This window comes from Electrophorus electricus, chromosome 10, assembly GCF_013358815.1.
Source record: "Electrophorus electricus isolate fEleEle1 chromosome 10, fEleEle1.pri, whole genome shotgun sequence".
Taxonomy (NCBI): domain Eukaryota; kingdom Metazoa; phylum Chordata; class Actinopteri; order Gymnotiformes; family Gymnotidae; genus Electrophorus; species Electrophorus electricus.
Window position 1 is genome coordinate 9,346,323 of NC_049544.1, and position 15,046 is coordinate 9,361,368.

Consider the following 15,046-nt stretch of genomic DNA (forward strand, 5'->3'; position numbering starts at 1 on the left):
AGCTCTCTAGTTGGGCATTTCACAAACTACACTGTGTGCACAGTTATTAAGTAAGAGAGTATTTTGATCATTTTATGCATATTTTCCAACTCCAAGATTTATAAGATTATTGGATTTAAGCATATCAGGTGATGTGTATTCCTGTAATGAGGGAGGGTGTGGCCTAAGGAGATCAACACCCGATATCAAGGTGTGCATAATTATTAGGCAGTACTCTTAAAATTGCTAAGATATGGGGGTGTGATCACAGAACCATCAAACATTTTGTTGCAAATAGTCAACAGGGTTGTAAGAAAGAAAAAAAAAAGACACAAATTAACTGCCAAAGATTTAAAAATAATCAAATATGAAGTGACCAGGAACCCAATATCCTCTAATGCGGTCATATTCCAGAATTGCAACCTATCTGTTCTATGCCTCTCATTACTGGTTCCACCATGCCTTAAGTGATTGCTGTGGCCTATACAAGGACCCTGCTGGAAGGAGACGACAACTTGCCCAAGCTCATGCTAGTGTCATCCTAACTTTGTGTGAGTTGCCTCGGTGCACAATTTGTTTGTTTGGTTTTGTGGTCTTTGCTGTGCTTACCTTGTCTTTTAATATCTGTAGTCAGCTTGTGTTTGTGTATGTCTAAATCTGTATGTAAGCATACACTGGGTTTTACTTGTGTTGTCCTACTGTGTACTGTTTAATTGTTCTCCCTGTGTTTAGAGTACATGTTCTAGTCTATGTTCATGTATATAGACGGATTGTAGGGAGTGGTGCCTGTTTGTTTTGGGATCAGGGTTATTGCCTGTTTGTAGTTAGGTGTGTGCATGTGTGTGTATAAATAAAAAAATAAAATGCATGCCAGTATCTTCTCACCATTATGGTTCATTCTTTAGGCAGATAAGTTGCTCTCTCAGGACGTCGTCATACTCGTTGAGAACATCATTGCCTTTCTGGACAAGAATTGTCAGCTTCTGTTCTACTTGGCCACTTTCCCCATCAGTGTTCATGGTGAGAGGAGAAACTGAAATATTGAGAGTTGGTCTGCTACAGGGGTCTGGGGAAAGGTAATTAATTAATTCATTATATATATATATGCCAAAATGAACAGGTTAAAGCCCTGTTTAACTATTATTTACACAGTGTAATTAATAATTTTGCTTTAAAAAAAAAACAAACAAAAAAAAAACTCTTGCTTCTTAGTTCTCAATTGAATAGTTGAATATTCATTCACCATAGAATTATTTTAAAGTCAACAACGTTGACAAAGCTGTATATTTTACCTCACATTTACTTACCTTGACAGTTAATGTATTGTGGTAGGATTTGAGTACTGAAGCACATTTTATAGTGGTACATTTGTTTTCTGTTCAGTCTGTTAGGATTTTGAACATCTTTTGTTTATGGAAATGTAACCTGACTGCACAACCTGATGAGTAGTGCACAGTTAATCAGTAAATATTTTAAGCATTCTTCATTTTGTTGTTATAGGTAATTTAAAAGTTATAGGTAACTGAACATGGAGATTCACATTTTTGTGCTGCTACATTTAGAAAGAGTATTGCGTGTGTTGTGTGGGGGTTTTGTTTGGTTTTTTTGTTTGTTTGTTTTTTCCTCTTATATAGCCCAGTCAGACATATGTAATAGTAATAACCTCCTGTTAGCTTGCTCCTTTTAGATGTTCTCGTACATGAGCTTGCCTGTCTTTTAACTATTGTCCTGTGCAGGCTAGACATCTCCATAAGCCCTATGAAATTAACTTGATGGATGAGCTGACTTTGAAAGGCATCATTCAGTACTGTGCCTGTGTTACAGAGAGATGTTCACTGTCACTGTCTCAACACCCTCTTCTTCAGGGTAGGAAGCCTTCTGAGTATTGAGGCACTTTCTCTGTCTGACTTGTTCTTAGTACTTGTTCATGTTAACCCCCAACCTGATAAACCATTTAGTTGAGAGCTAGTGCTCATGTGCCCAGGTTGTAGACAAAGAATATGATTTATTTTTGTCCTTTGCTACAAAACGGCAGGAAGAACTTGTCCTTTCCTGTTTTATTATTTAATGACTCCTTGTACTGTGATGCAATCATCTTCTGTAACTCCACTCAGAGGGTGGAACTGTTGGCTAAGATCACAGCTGGGCTACTCCTGTCTTTTTACATTCATGCAAAAATGAAACTGGTAATTTTCCACACCACCAATAAAATAAGAATCCCCTTGCCATTGTAGAAGCAGTTGTCTCTGTATTCTGTCTTCTTGGTTAATCATTGTTACTCTTTTACTATAACAAGTGTTCCTGAAATAGCATTACATTATTGCAGGAACACAGAAATCTATGTTCTAGGACTTCAGAAATGGCCTGTGCAGAAACCTGTACCCGGTTTGTACAGGTAAGAATCTAGTGCTTCTCAGACTGATAAGTGGAGTAAAATGTGTTTTATATATTTTGATTAATTTACTTTAGCATTTTTTTCCAGATGTTTTTACAAGAGGAAGTGATGTGCAGGCTGTCAATGTGGTCATTTTAATTTTGATTTCCTGTAATGTTAAGTATGTGTATTGGGTGCACTAACAAATGTTAAAATTATATTAACTATGACATCTTAAATTAAAACGTTTACATGACATATCTAAATGTAGTTGAAAATAAAGTATCTCATTAAAAATAAGCCTTAATGTTTCAATTTCATTGTTTTTCATTTGTGTCTGGGCACTTGATGTCTAGGACAGGAAAAAGAAGCAAATCTGGCTAAAGCAGGCATGGAATAAAAACTTTGACTTTTTTTTTACTCTGCATTTTGACTCTTAGATAAGGCCGTAACAATTCATGGAAAGCTTAGTCTCTAAAAGAATTTAAAAATGCAGTTTATATACTTTGCTGATCAATGTCATGTTGAGTATTGTTTCTGGAATGTTTTTCGTTTTTGTGTTGCCATTGTGGACACCTTGGCCTGGCCATTAACCTGATCACCTCAGATCATCATTTCAATCTGAAAGCCATAGAGGAGCAGCTGGTGACTGATATTAAGCCAGTTCCCAGCAGCATTGACAAGAGCCTCTGTGACTGAGTTCCACTTCACCAACCCTGAGGATGAGGAGGAAAGAGAGACTACTCAGAGCTGCAGAGTTCAGTGCATCTTAACTGGTATGATACTAAATTCTAGTAAAATGATGGGTTGCTTTTATCTAGTGGTGATTGCTATTGCTACTTGTTGGTTGTTAAAGTACCCAAACTTATCATTTATAAATTGTATCAGAGCTGTTTTTATGTGGGTTTGATGTTTTAAATGGTACAGTTAAGTTATATGTATTGTTGTAGATCACATAACTCTTTGCATTTCTGTTTAAGCATTTTTGACCAACTGTAGAATTGTACATTTTTAGTATTCATTTTGGTCATATCAGATACACTGACATGACTTATTTCAAGTCAACATTATTTTTCTTTTTTTCTCCGAAGGAAAAAAAAAAGATGTGACTGACATTTTGCACATCTTCTGTGGAACACGGTCATGAGAACGAAGCACTCCTCCCTTTATTATCCCAGTTATTTATTCAGTTTGTTATTGACCCTTCAAAGTCCTGAAAATGTCAACTGTTTTTTTTTTTCATTTGGGTTGCTGGCATTTTTGTATCACCTTTTACCAACAGATTAAAAGCCATATTGCTTGTTACCAAGTATAAAAGGGTACTTAATTTTGGTGTGTTAATGTTTGAACCTATCTCGGCCTACGCCACTCTGTGAAAGGAAAAAATCCGCCATCCAAAATGTATCCCGCAGGCGTTTGATCATAAACTCACCGTTGATGAAGAGCTAGAGGACGGCTAACAAAGTAGGTACGCTGTGCACTCATAATGAACCCTCAAGATGTTCAAGTAAAGTGGTTAGTAAACTAGGCTTATTCTTAAAACGGCTAGTTGAATTCAACCGTAACTAAAATCTACTTAAAACTGGTAAGAGAAGGGAAATATAAAATGCAAATCCCTGAGGACCTCTTGTGGCGAGTATTTAGAAATGGAGAATAACCTTGTTCACAACTGCAAATTTCCTTCCTCCGATAGACGTGAAAGCCCAAATGTTACACGTGTGACAGCCTCAGATTAGTTAGTAAGAACTCACTGAAGCGAATAGGGTCACAGAAAAGTCATATCCAGTCAATGTGAGGGAATCATTGGTTTCCTGTATACGTCGGTTACTCTTATTCGCAGCGTGCTCCAAACAGGAAGTCGCTTTACTTTTGTGTATTTTTGTCTTGTATCGGCTTTTTGTACATCGTGAACATGCAAGCAATAAGGTATGGCATTAAATATAGCGTAAATTAGACTGGAACCTGTTGACGGCCGTATTTCCTAACACATTTTATGAAAGCAGGAAGGGGAATGTATGTTGTTCTACTAATGCCATTCTTCTGTTTATATGAATTAATGAGTTTATATAGGCTGTTTAGCCTATTTAAGAGTTTTAGGCCGTTTAACAGAAACTAATTAATTCGGATAATTTTATTTTAGTTCTAGGTTACTCAGTTAATCTAACAAAGGCATTCACGATCACCTATATTTTACCCCCAGAAACTACTTTCGTCCATGGTCATCTGATGCGAAACTGTATGACAAAACTGCTGTGATTACTGGAGCCAATACAGGAATCGGAAAAGAAACTGCCATCGATTTGGCTAAGAGAGGTAGCCTAGTCCGCCCACTTGTCTGACTTTTAATGTACTCGGCAATGTTGCGTAGCTAGCATCCGTTTTACATATAAAGATTTTTATTTTATGTCTTTAGTAATAAAATGGATGTCGTGCTTTCAATTTGTGTAACTCTGTTGTAAGCACAATGTTTAAAAGTGAATCCAATGTATCCAGGTGCTCGCGTTATCATGGGTTGCAGGGATATGGAAAAAGCCGATGCAGCTCTCAAAGAGATCATCAAACTTTCTGGAAATCAGAATATCATCAGTAAAAAACTTGACCTAGCTGACTCCAAGTCTATTAAAGAATTTGCCCAGGCTGTCAACAGTGGTGAGACCATGATACTTGAGGTCTGATTAGACCTACTTCTCCTAGGATCTTAAATTGAACCCATCAGGAGTATGCTTGGGGCCACTCTGTTATATTTATTTTAGCCCTTGGCAGAAATAACAGCCTGAAAACTATCTAGCAGCATTACACTGACTTAAGAATCTGCTTTAAACACCATGTTCATTTGTATATTGCCTTGGGTTTTCCAAACTGTTTATTCCTTCTTATGCCTTCTGGTGTGGATTTCTAGAATTATTTAAAATCACTAGTCTGTTGCAAAGTCTGCATATGAATATGCCAGTTCAGTTGACTGAGAAAGATATTCTTGGATAGGCTATATAGTGGTTGTGTGTTCTTTTGAGAGCAGACTACTTCCTTTCTGACTTAATTGCCTTATTTTAACTATTCTCTTGTGCTATCTCTTTCTGGTAATTGTCTGAGCACCACAGTGGCAAGACATGCTTATAGATCATTTGATGTGATTCTAAGAATTACCTGTTATTGTAAATTTAAATAACAAGATGAGAGTATACTAAGATAAATCAGCTTCTCTGTATGATTTGTTCAATGCATGGTTAGTGAGAACACTATTTTTACTTAGTCTCTGATCAAACATAAGATACGTTTTGTAACACACCTTCACACTTTTGTAACACACTTTTGTAACACAAACATGCCCTTTTTTTTTGCACTTTTGCATAGTTTCACTGCAGATGGTAAATACGCCGGCATAGTTTTTCATTTATGGTAATATAAACATGCTGTACGGCTGTAAAACTGAAACATTATCCTTCTCATTATCATCAGCTTCAGATTGCTGCTTGTTCACTCATATACACCTGGCAAAGAATATAGTGCATCGTACATCTGTTCCAGTGTTTTCCCTTAACAATTATCTTTTACAAATATTTTTTACACTTCAAAAGATGCAGCCATACGTTTCATTTTTAACTATAAGGATTGCTTGTAGGTTAAATAGCTAAATATTTGATGATTACTGTCTAACCTTTTATCTTTCTAGAGGAGAAACAAGTCAATATCCTGATAAACAATGCTGGTGTGATGGTATGTCCATATGGCAAAACAGCAGATGGATTTGAAATGCAAATTGGTGTCAACCACATGGGTAAGTTGGAGTGATTGTGTTTATTTAAAAATGGACTTTAAAGGTGTTTACAATGAGAAGTCAACCTTTTCTCATGATCTTGTAGGTCACTTCCTATTGACATTTTTGTTAATTGACCTTATCAAAAGATCAACTCCAGCTCGCATCATCAACGTCTCGTCCATGGCTCATAAGTGGGGGAACATTAATCTGGATGATATTAACAGTGAGAAGAGCTATGATAAGTCAAAAGCTTACAGTCAGAGCAAACTGGCCAATGTGCTCTTTACTCGCTCCTTAGCTAAAAAACTACAAGGTGAGTGCCACCTTGGTCTTCAGATTTACCCTTTTAAAGTCAGAGACCAACTCCCTTATCTTACTTATATCAAGTGAAGGATTATATCAAATGTAGTTGTTTTATTCACATTTCAAAGAAACAGAACATAGCAGGTATCCATACTTATGACTTGTTTTGAAATACAAATGGGTCAGCTCCGCTTAGTCACACAGATGTAGTGGTTGCAGGCATAAGGATTATGCATTCCATCCTCTGTAAAAATGTGGGCTGACGAGACTCCTTGGTGTATGTGACAGGTACGGGTGTAACAGTGTATGCAGTCCACCCAGGTGTAGTGCAGACAGAACTGTGGAGACACTTGAGTGGACCCCAGCAAGCAGCCATGTGTTTAATCAGGCCCATTACCAAGACACCAGTGCAGGGAGCCCAAACCACCATCTACTGTTCTGTAGCTCCAGAACTGGAGACAGAGACTGGCAAGTATTACAGGTGAGATGAGTAAATTAAATTAATTAGCTGCCCTAATGGAGTATCTTTGGTACTGCTTGTTTGTTTAATGGGGAGAATAGTCAAGTCTGTTACTACAGTTCCTCTCTACTGTCTTTCTTCCAGTGACTGTGCATCTGCAAGCTGCTCTAATGTTGCTATGGATGATGATATGGCACAGCGGCTCTGGGATCTCAGCTGCCAGATGCTCAATATAATGTGGGATTAAAATTACTCTGGAGGCCTTTGGTGTTGGCAGGTTTTTTTGGAATGAGCCAAGAAATGAGCATCTTAGTACTGTTTTCCCTATATCCAGCCCTGGGTTGACCCTAATACTACATTCATTCATGCTTTTCCTGTTGTTATGCACCCGTTCATGAAGGGTTTGATAATGTCAGTCCTGCTCAATGTAATGAACACTATTCTTTAAGTCTTTTGATTCAAAGGTTCCCACTCCTGTTTTCTTTCTTTCTCTCTCTCTCTCTCTCTCTCTCTCTCTCTCTCTCTAATGCTCTTACTCCCTGTCTCTGAATTAATGATAGCTATTTTATTAGTCATATGAATAATGAGTAAAAATTATAGTACACACAAAACATTTTTTTAAATATTTGGATGAATGTCTTCTTATAGTCTTTCATACTTCTGATATGTGCAAGACAGTTGTAGCCAAATATTTAAACCTAAGTTTACTTTAATTGTCCTACAAAGTATGGCCTATCTACACTGAGATGACAGAGGTTTTCCTATTATTCCTTATAAAGGTGGAGTGTTTCAAATCAAGTGCATAGACATCTTAATGCAAATAACTACATTTATAGACCTGTTCTGAAATAGGTAAGAACTGTGTCTATGCAACCTCCAGAAACTGAAATTTATTTATTTCTTTAACGCATGTGTAGAGCAATACGCAACATTTATAGCGAGCAGGATGACGCATTGTGGCTAAGTAAGGAATTGCAGCAAACTGCGCACGTCGCCTTCACACGTAACGGTACGTGTTAAACTTATGAGCACCGTGAATACTGCATCTAGGCTACTTATTCATGAAAACAGTCGTCTGATGTGTTTACCTACTTCTGTAGACCAGTTAATGAGCCTGTTTCTATTGTTCATATTTACTGATCCTGTGGATGACGTTAGTGTGGCATTCATTCGCCACACTTACCTACAACCAAGCAAAACCCAAATCAAATTTATAGCATTCAATTTGTTAGTTAATTCTTCGAATTAAATATCTCGTAATGGGTTGGTAATAGTTGGGGGGAAATTACATGTTTAAAACGACTGTAAATCAATTGCACATATTCACATATTTCTAAAATAATTTAAGTGGATAGACACCGGGCAATAGCTGTCCACTCACAGGTCTTAAAGGCCCTTGTATTTTTGCCACAGCTTCCTGAGGGAACTGGCTGATACGGCGGAGAGCTTAAAGTCAAATTAAAGCGCCACCTTTCCAGCAAGGCTGAAGCTCGCCAGCTTCTTATTCGAGTTTTCCGTTCCATAAATAATTCTACAGTTGCCGCCTGCAGATGGAGTATTTTTACAAGCTGAAAATAAATCTGTATTCAATGTAACGCCTTCAAATAAATCCACTGTCCAGCTTTCATTTTTGAATGTATTTCAGGTAAATGCCATACATGTAAATGCAATTGGAATGTATTTCAGAATAGGCGAATTGTGCGCTTTGTTCCTATTGCCCGACCTCTTAATAACTGCAACATGTCATAAAATCGACAGTCAGAAATGAAATATATATATATATATATATATATATATATATATATATATATATATATATATATATATATATATATATATATATATATTCCATGGCTGAGCAGCTGCATCCAAGCCTTATATTACCAAGCACAATGCAAAGCGTTGGATGCAGTGGTGTAAAGCATGCTGCCACTGGACTCTAGAGCAGCGGAGATGTGTTCTCTAGAGTGACATATCACGCTTCTCCGTCTGGTAATCCGATGAACGAGTCTGGGTTTGGCAGTTGCCAGGAGAATGGTACTTGTCTGACTGCATTGTGCCAAGTGTAAAGTTTGGTGGTGGGGGGATTATGGTATGAGGTTGTTTTTCCGGAGTTGGGCTCGGCCCCTAATTTCCAGTGAAAGGAACTGTTGATGCTTCAGCATACCAAGAGATTTTGGACAATTTCATGCTCCCAACGTTGTGGGAACAATTTGGGGATGGCCCCAACATGACTGTGCACCAGTGCACAAAGCAAGGTCCATAAAGACATGGATGAGAGAGTTTGGTGCAGAAGAACTTGAGTGGCCTTCACAGAGTCCTGACCTCAACCTGATAGAACACCTTTGGGATGAATTATAGAGGAGACTGCAAGCCAGGCTTTCTCGTCCAACATCAGTGTCTGACCTTACAAATGTGCTTCTGGAAGAATGGTCAAAAATTCCCATAAACCCACTCCTAAACCTCATGGAAAGCCTTCCCAGAACAGTTGAAGCTGTTTTTAGCTGCAAAGGGTGGGCCAACTTTATATTAAACCGTATGGATTAAGATTGAGATGTCACTCAATTTCATATGCGTGCGAAGGCAGATGAGCAAATACTTTAGGCAATATAGTGTATATATTCTGACACTCTGAACATAGCATGGTAAGAGATGGTAAGTCATCTGAAATCATTTGATCAGTGTTTCACCATTGATGTCTAGTGTTACACAGTTTTTCACTATTATTTTTTGTAATGTTCCTGGATGTCACATGTCAGAAATGATGTCATCTCTGCCATGGCTGTTCTGTACACTCCTGTCATGAATGTCTTTGTGGCTGAAAAAGTGAAACGGTGAGTCACCTAAAATGATATGGATCGTTTTTCACAATTTATTCTGGATTTTCTTTGGGAATACTTATTGTGACAATGACTATCATAACTGATGACTCCTTGATATTGTCTAACCTTCTAACCTTAGAAACTATAAAACAGGTAGGTCTGAGTAGAAAACCTGGAGTGCAACCTTACATTACATTTGTGTATTAAGTAAACAAACAAATGTTCCTCAGTGTAAGACACACTACTTCTTTTAAAAAGTCATAAGAATTTAATTATGTGTTACAGAAAGATGGATGTGTGTGTGTATGTTGTATTGTGTCCTGTGTGCTCCAGGTTCACTACCAGGATTTGCCGTCAATTGAGACTCCGCCCCACTTCTCGCTGGGTTTTCAAGACAACTGCTCATCCTATTTAAAGGCTGCTCCCAGAAACGAGAAGGCAGGCAGTTTTGTTGGTTTGGGGTTGCAATTTTGTATAACCTTGTTTTCCCCATTTTTTTGGACTTCGTTCTTTCGCTTCACTCCTCCTGCTTCAGTAGCTGTTGTGTACATACAGATATTGTATAGAGAGTGTAAATATTTTGTTTGGTGCTGGATACTGGTGGCAGGGAGTGACTGCCATTTTTGTTGGGTGTGGTTTTACCTCTGTGTCAGGTAGTTAGGAAAGGCTGTTGTATGTTTCTTCTGTTTGTTAGGATTATTTAGTGTGTGTTATTCTTTCATTAGTGTGGGTTTTGTTTATTGTTTGGGCCTGGGTTACTCCTGAAGACATTGCACCAGTTTGATCGATAATAATCTCTGTAAAATACACAAAAAGGAGACTTCTGTTTCTTATTGCTATTCACAACTTCCATTCCGTTAACCGCTCACACTTATTTTTCCTTGTTACGGTTTCACAGCCTAGACGGGGTCGTAACAAAGGATTAAAGAATTGTATTTTCTCCTCCGCTTGAGGTACTGACGCTATATTGACAGCTTCCAATACATGCTGCGACACAGACTTGCGTTTATTGGTGGTTACTGCTGAGGCTACCAAACAATATATTTTCCTTTAAGTCATGAGAACGTCCATCTCACATTCTGCAAACATTTTTTTGCCTTTGGGGACACCTCATATTTAAGTGTTCACGAGTAAATCTGTAATGAACCTTATGCTTATTTGTGTGCCTTAACAAATATGAGGCTCACCTGCACCCATTTCATTTTTAGAAGGTTCATATGCCCACTAACAAAATAAAGCACGCTAGATGACTACCTGCTTCGTTAACACGTGACGAGAGCCGGGTTAATCAATGATCTATCCTGACAACTGACACCCTAAACCTGTTTAGGTTTCGGATGTTTCGTGGTTCGATTCTCTTACAGCGCGGCCGCCTGATGCTCTTTGTTTTCCAACAGTTGTATTAAACCTATAGGTGAAAAATGGCTAGATGCAGAACCAGCTGCTTAGAAAAACCACTGTGCTTGGGCTTTAGACGCCTCGGAGGTTTTATTGGTAGATACCCGTGTTGGTTTTTGTTTTTACCTTTATTCCTAGCAGGTGGACTGGGATCGGGTTTCATTTTTCTTCGAGAGAGGGAGGCAAATGGCATTGAGGACCAGTTTACGCCTGTAAACGGTCCCGCTAAACTTGAGAGGGCTTTTATACAAGAACACTTCACAAACGATAGTGATTTTTCCCAGCTTAGGCTTACATCGGAGGGAACGTACGCCTCGGTAATTATTACTGGTTTGCAGCAGAAAAATATACTAACAGTAGACGCGTTTACCGAAATACTTGACTTGGACAACGAAGTTAAAAATGTTAATACAGGGGACACTTTTGTGAGCCTTTGTGCTCAAACTGCTGGGAAGTGCATGTCAAATGCAGTTTTAGATTTTATAAACTTCACTGCGAGTAAAATTCAAAGTACCAAAATTAAGTATCCAGTGCATGAAGACATTTTCATAGGATCTTCGATTGGAGGTGTGGAGCTGAAAGCAGGAAGCTCGGAGATAATCAGCGCAGAAGCGATTAGACTTTTTTATTTCTTAAAAGAGGACGATGAAAGTAAAAATGTTCTTTGGCTGAAGGCTTTCATTAAAACCATGTCCACCTACAAAGAACCAAAAACGGTAAGCACGTCGCCTGTTTAGATGAAAGAACCTATAAGAGGTTTAGTAAACTAAAAGTTCCCATCTTAGCCTTGAAAATAAGTATTGCTAACATCAACAATACTACAATAATTTCTGAGTTATACGCCCACTAATAACATTGAAAATAAAAGTAATAATGAGGTACCCTATTTACTAAGGGTTTCTTTTTTCTTTTCTTTTTTTTGTACTTTTCGTTTTCGCATTTATCTTCAGGACTTAAAAGACGTAGCAAACTGCAGATTCTATAAGAGCAAGGCTTTCTTGAAACACAAATTTTTGAGGACCGAGATTGTTTATTTAAAAATAGCCTACCCAAATCTGTGGGAAGCATCTGACGCCTCACAAATACTGTGTTGTCCGTACATTAACTTTTTAGGCTTTATCTATTATAAATCAGTTAGTCTGGGTTCCCAAACAGCTAATGCATGTGTTTATCTTATCTTTATGTGAAAGATCTGTTGAATAATAAGCACCGAAAAGTAAAATTATTATTAGATTTTGAAAACTGATTTAAAACCGCTCTTCCTGGTGGACTCTTATAGATACTATACTGTAGGCTGTACGTGTTGTTGATCGAGTACATAGCTGACTCTTTGGACACTAATATTACAGTGAAATAAAAATGCCCACTTTTACGCAGTGTCGACTACTGGATTTTTTTTTTTTTTTTTTTTTTTTTTACTAATAGTTTTAAGGTGTTGACTATTAGTTTCAAAACTCAAAGCTAATTTCTTTAAATCTGTTGAAAGACAAGGAAGGGGAATATCCTAATAAACAATGCTGGTGTGATGGTATGTCCATATGGCAAAACAGCAGATGGATTTGAAATGCAAATTGGTGTCAACCACATGGGTAACTTGGAGTGATTGTGTTTATTTAAAAATGGACTTTAAAGGTGTTTACAATGAGAAGTCAACCTTTTCTCATGATCTTGTAGGTCACTTCCTATTGACATTTTTGTTAATTGACCTTATCAAAAGATCAACTCCAGCTCGCATCATCAACGTCTCGTCCATGGCTCATAAGTGGGGGAACATTAATCTGGATGATATTAACAGTGAGAAGAGCTATGATAAGTCAAAAGCTTACAGTCAGAGCAAACTGGCCAATGTGCTCTTTACTCGCTCCTTAGCTAAAAAACTACAAGGTGAGTGCCACTGCATTTTTCTGGTCTTCAGATTTACCCTTTTAAAGTCAGAGACCAACTCCCTTATCTTACTTATATCAAGTGAAGGATTATATCAAATGTAGTTGTTTTATTCACATTTCAAAGAAACAGAACATAGCAGGTATCCATACTTATGACTTGTTTTGAAATACAAATGGGTCAGCTCCGCTTAGTCACACAGATGTAGTGGTTGCAGGCATAAGGATTATGCATTCCATCCTCTGTAAAAATGTGGGCTGACGAGACTCCTTGGTGTATGTGACAGGTACGGGTGTAACAGTGTATGCAGTCCACCCAGGTGTAGTGCAGACAGAACTGTGGAGACACTTGAGTGGACCCCAGCAAGCAGCCATGTGTTTAATCAGGCCCATTACCAAGACACCAGTGCAGGGAGCCCAAACCACCATCTACTGTTCTGTAGCTCCAGAACTGGAGACAGAGACTGGCAAGTATTACAGGTGAGATGAGTAAATTAAATTAATTAGCTGCCCTAATGGAGTATCTTTGGTACTGCTTGTTTGTTTAATGGGGAGAATAGTCAAGTCTGTTACTACAGTTCCTCTCTACTGTCTTTCTTCCAGTGACTGTGCATCTGCAAGCTGCTCTAATGTTGCTATGGATGATGATATGGCACAGCGGCTCTGGGATCTCAGCTGCCAGATGCTCAATATAATGTGGGATTAAAATTACTCTGGAGGCCTTTGGTGTTGGCAGGTTTTTTTGGAATGAGCCAAGAAATGAGCATCTTAGTACTGTTTTCCCTATATCCAGCCCTGGGTTGACCCTAATACTACATTCATTCATGCTTTTCCTGTTGTTATGCACCCGTTCATGAAGGGTTTGATAATGTCAGTCCTGCTCAATGTAATGAACACTATTCTTTAAGTCTTTTGATTCAAAGGTTCCCACTCCTGTTTTCTTTCTTTCTCTCTCTCTCTCTCTCTCTCTCTCTCTCTCTCTAATGCTCTTACTCCCTGTCTCTGAATTAATGATAGCTATTTTATTAGTCATATGAATAATGAGTAAAAATTATAGTACACACAAAACATTTTTTTAAATATTTGGATGAATGTCTTCTTATAGTCTTTCATACTTCTGATATGTGCAAGACAGTTGTAGCCAAATATTTAAACCTAAGTTTACTTTAATTGTCCTACAAAGTATGGCCTATCTACACTGAGATGACAGAGGTTTTCCTATTATTCCTTATAAAGGTGGAGTGTTTCAAATCAAGTGCATAGACATCTTAATGCAAATAACTACATTTATAGACCTGTTCTGAAATAGGTAAGAACTGTGTCTATGCAACCTCCAGAAACTGAAATTTATTTATTTCTTTAACGCATGTGTAGAGCAATACGCAACATTTATAGCGAGCAGGATGACGCATTGTGGCTAAGTAAGGAATTGCAGCAAACTGCGCACGTCGCCTTCACACGTAACGGTACGTGTTAAACTTATGAGCACCGTGAATACTGCATCTAGGCTACTTATTCATGAAAACAGTCGTCTGATGTGTTTACCTACTTCTGTAGACCAGTTAATGAGCCTGTTTCTATTGTTCATATTTACTGATCCTGTGGATGACGTTAGTGTGGCATTCATTCGCCACACTTACCTACAACCAAGCAAAACCCAAATCAAATTTATAGCATTCAATTTGTTAGTTAATTCTTCGAATTAAATATCTCGTAATGGGTTGGTAATAGTTGGGGGGAAATTACATGTTTAAAACGACTGTAAATCAATTGCACATATTCACATATTTCTAAAATAATTTAAGTGGATAGACACCGGGCAATAGCTGTCCACTCACAGGTCTTAAAGGCCCTTGTATTTTTGCCACAGCTTCCTGAGGGAACTGGCTGATACGGCGGAGAGCTTAAAGTCAAATTAAAGCGCCACCTTTCCAGCAAGGCTGAAGCTCGCCAGCTTCTTATTCGAGTTTTCCGTTCCATAAATAATTCTACAGTTGCCGCCTGCAGATGGAGTATTTTTACAAGCTGAAAATAAATCTGTATTCAATGTAACGCCTTCAAATAAATCCA

General features: G+C 38.0%; 2 protein-coding genes and 1 long non-coding RNA gene across 6 annotated transcripts; all 3 read left to right on the top strand.

Annotated features, from left to right (window-relative positions):
- The first annotated feature begins 444 nt into the window (after window positions 1–444).
- On the top strand, window positions 445–2,690 carry LOC113581080. The gene is made up of 5 exons (XR_003411031.2): window positions 445–530; window positions 885–1,055; window positions 1,716–1,845; window positions 2,306–2,374; window positions 2,462–2,690. It is a non-coding gene; the product is annotated as an uncharacterized LOC113581080 (long non-coding RNA).
- Window positions 2,691–3,732: 1,042 nt separating this feature from the next.
- LOC113581201 (retinol dehydrogenase 12-like) lies at window positions 3,733–8,486 on the top strand. 4 transcript variants are annotated; one of them, XR_004776577.1, is made up of 8 exons: window positions 4,033–4,279; window positions 4,554–4,666; window positions 4,847–5,002; window positions 6,024–6,128; window positions 6,214–6,423; window positions 6,702–6,894; window positions 7,018–7,882; window positions 8,287–8,486. XR_004776577.1 is itself a non-coding variant. In XM_027016182.2 (7 exons), the coding sequence occupies exons 3-7, from the start codon at window positions 4,861–4,863 to the stop codon at window positions 7,118–7,120; spliced, it is 753 nt and encodes a 250-aa protein (XP_026871983.2). In that variant the 5' UTR covers window positions 3,733–3,817; window positions 4,554–4,666; window positions 4,847–4,860; the 3' UTR covers window positions 7,121–8,486. The 4 variants fall into 4 exon arrangements, 3 of the variants coding, with proteins under 3 accessions (XP_026871983.2, XP_026871976.2, XP_026871993.2); XM_027016182.2 differs by lacking the exon at window positions 4,033–4,279 and adding an exon at window positions 3,733–3,817 and having other exon boundaries at window positions 7,018–8,486; XM_027016175.2 differs by having other exon boundaries at window positions 7,018–8,486.
- A 4,125-nt stretch (window positions 8,487–12,611) lies between these two features.
- On the top strand, window positions 12,612–15,046 carry LOC118242144 (retinol dehydrogenase 12-like). The gene is made up of 4 exons (XM_035530833.1): window positions 12,612–12,682; window positions 12,811–12,977; window positions 13,264–13,456; window positions 13,580–15,046. Exons 2-4 carry the CDS (start codon window positions 12,845–12,847, stop codon window positions 13,680–13,682), a joined length of 429 nt encoding a protein of 142 aa, XP_035386726.1. The 5' UTR covers window positions 12,612–12,682; window positions 12,811–12,844; the 3' UTR covers window positions 13,683–15,046.

Coding starts and splice junctions, on each gene's coding strand:
- LOC113581201 (XM_027016175.2), top strand. Junction 5,003..6,023: donor TGCCCAGGCTGTCAACAGTG/GTGAGACCATGA, acceptor TTATCTTTCTAG/AGGAGAAACAAGTCAATATC. Junction 6,424..6,701: donor CTTAGCTAAAAAACTACAAG/GTGAGTGCCACC, acceptor TGTATGTGACAG/GTACGGGTGTAACAGTGTAT.
- LOC118242144 (XM_035530833.1), top strand. CDS start 12,845: ATGGCTCATAAGTGGGGGAACATTAATCTGGATGATATTAACAGTGAG. Junction 12,978..13,263: donor CTTAGCTAAAAAACTACAAG/GTGAGTGCCACT, acceptor TGTATGTGACAG/GTACGGGTGTAACAGTGTAT. Junction 13,457..13,579: donor GAGACTGGCAAGTATTACAG/GTGAGATGAGTA, acceptor TCTTTCTTCCAG/TGACTGTGCATCTGCAAGCT.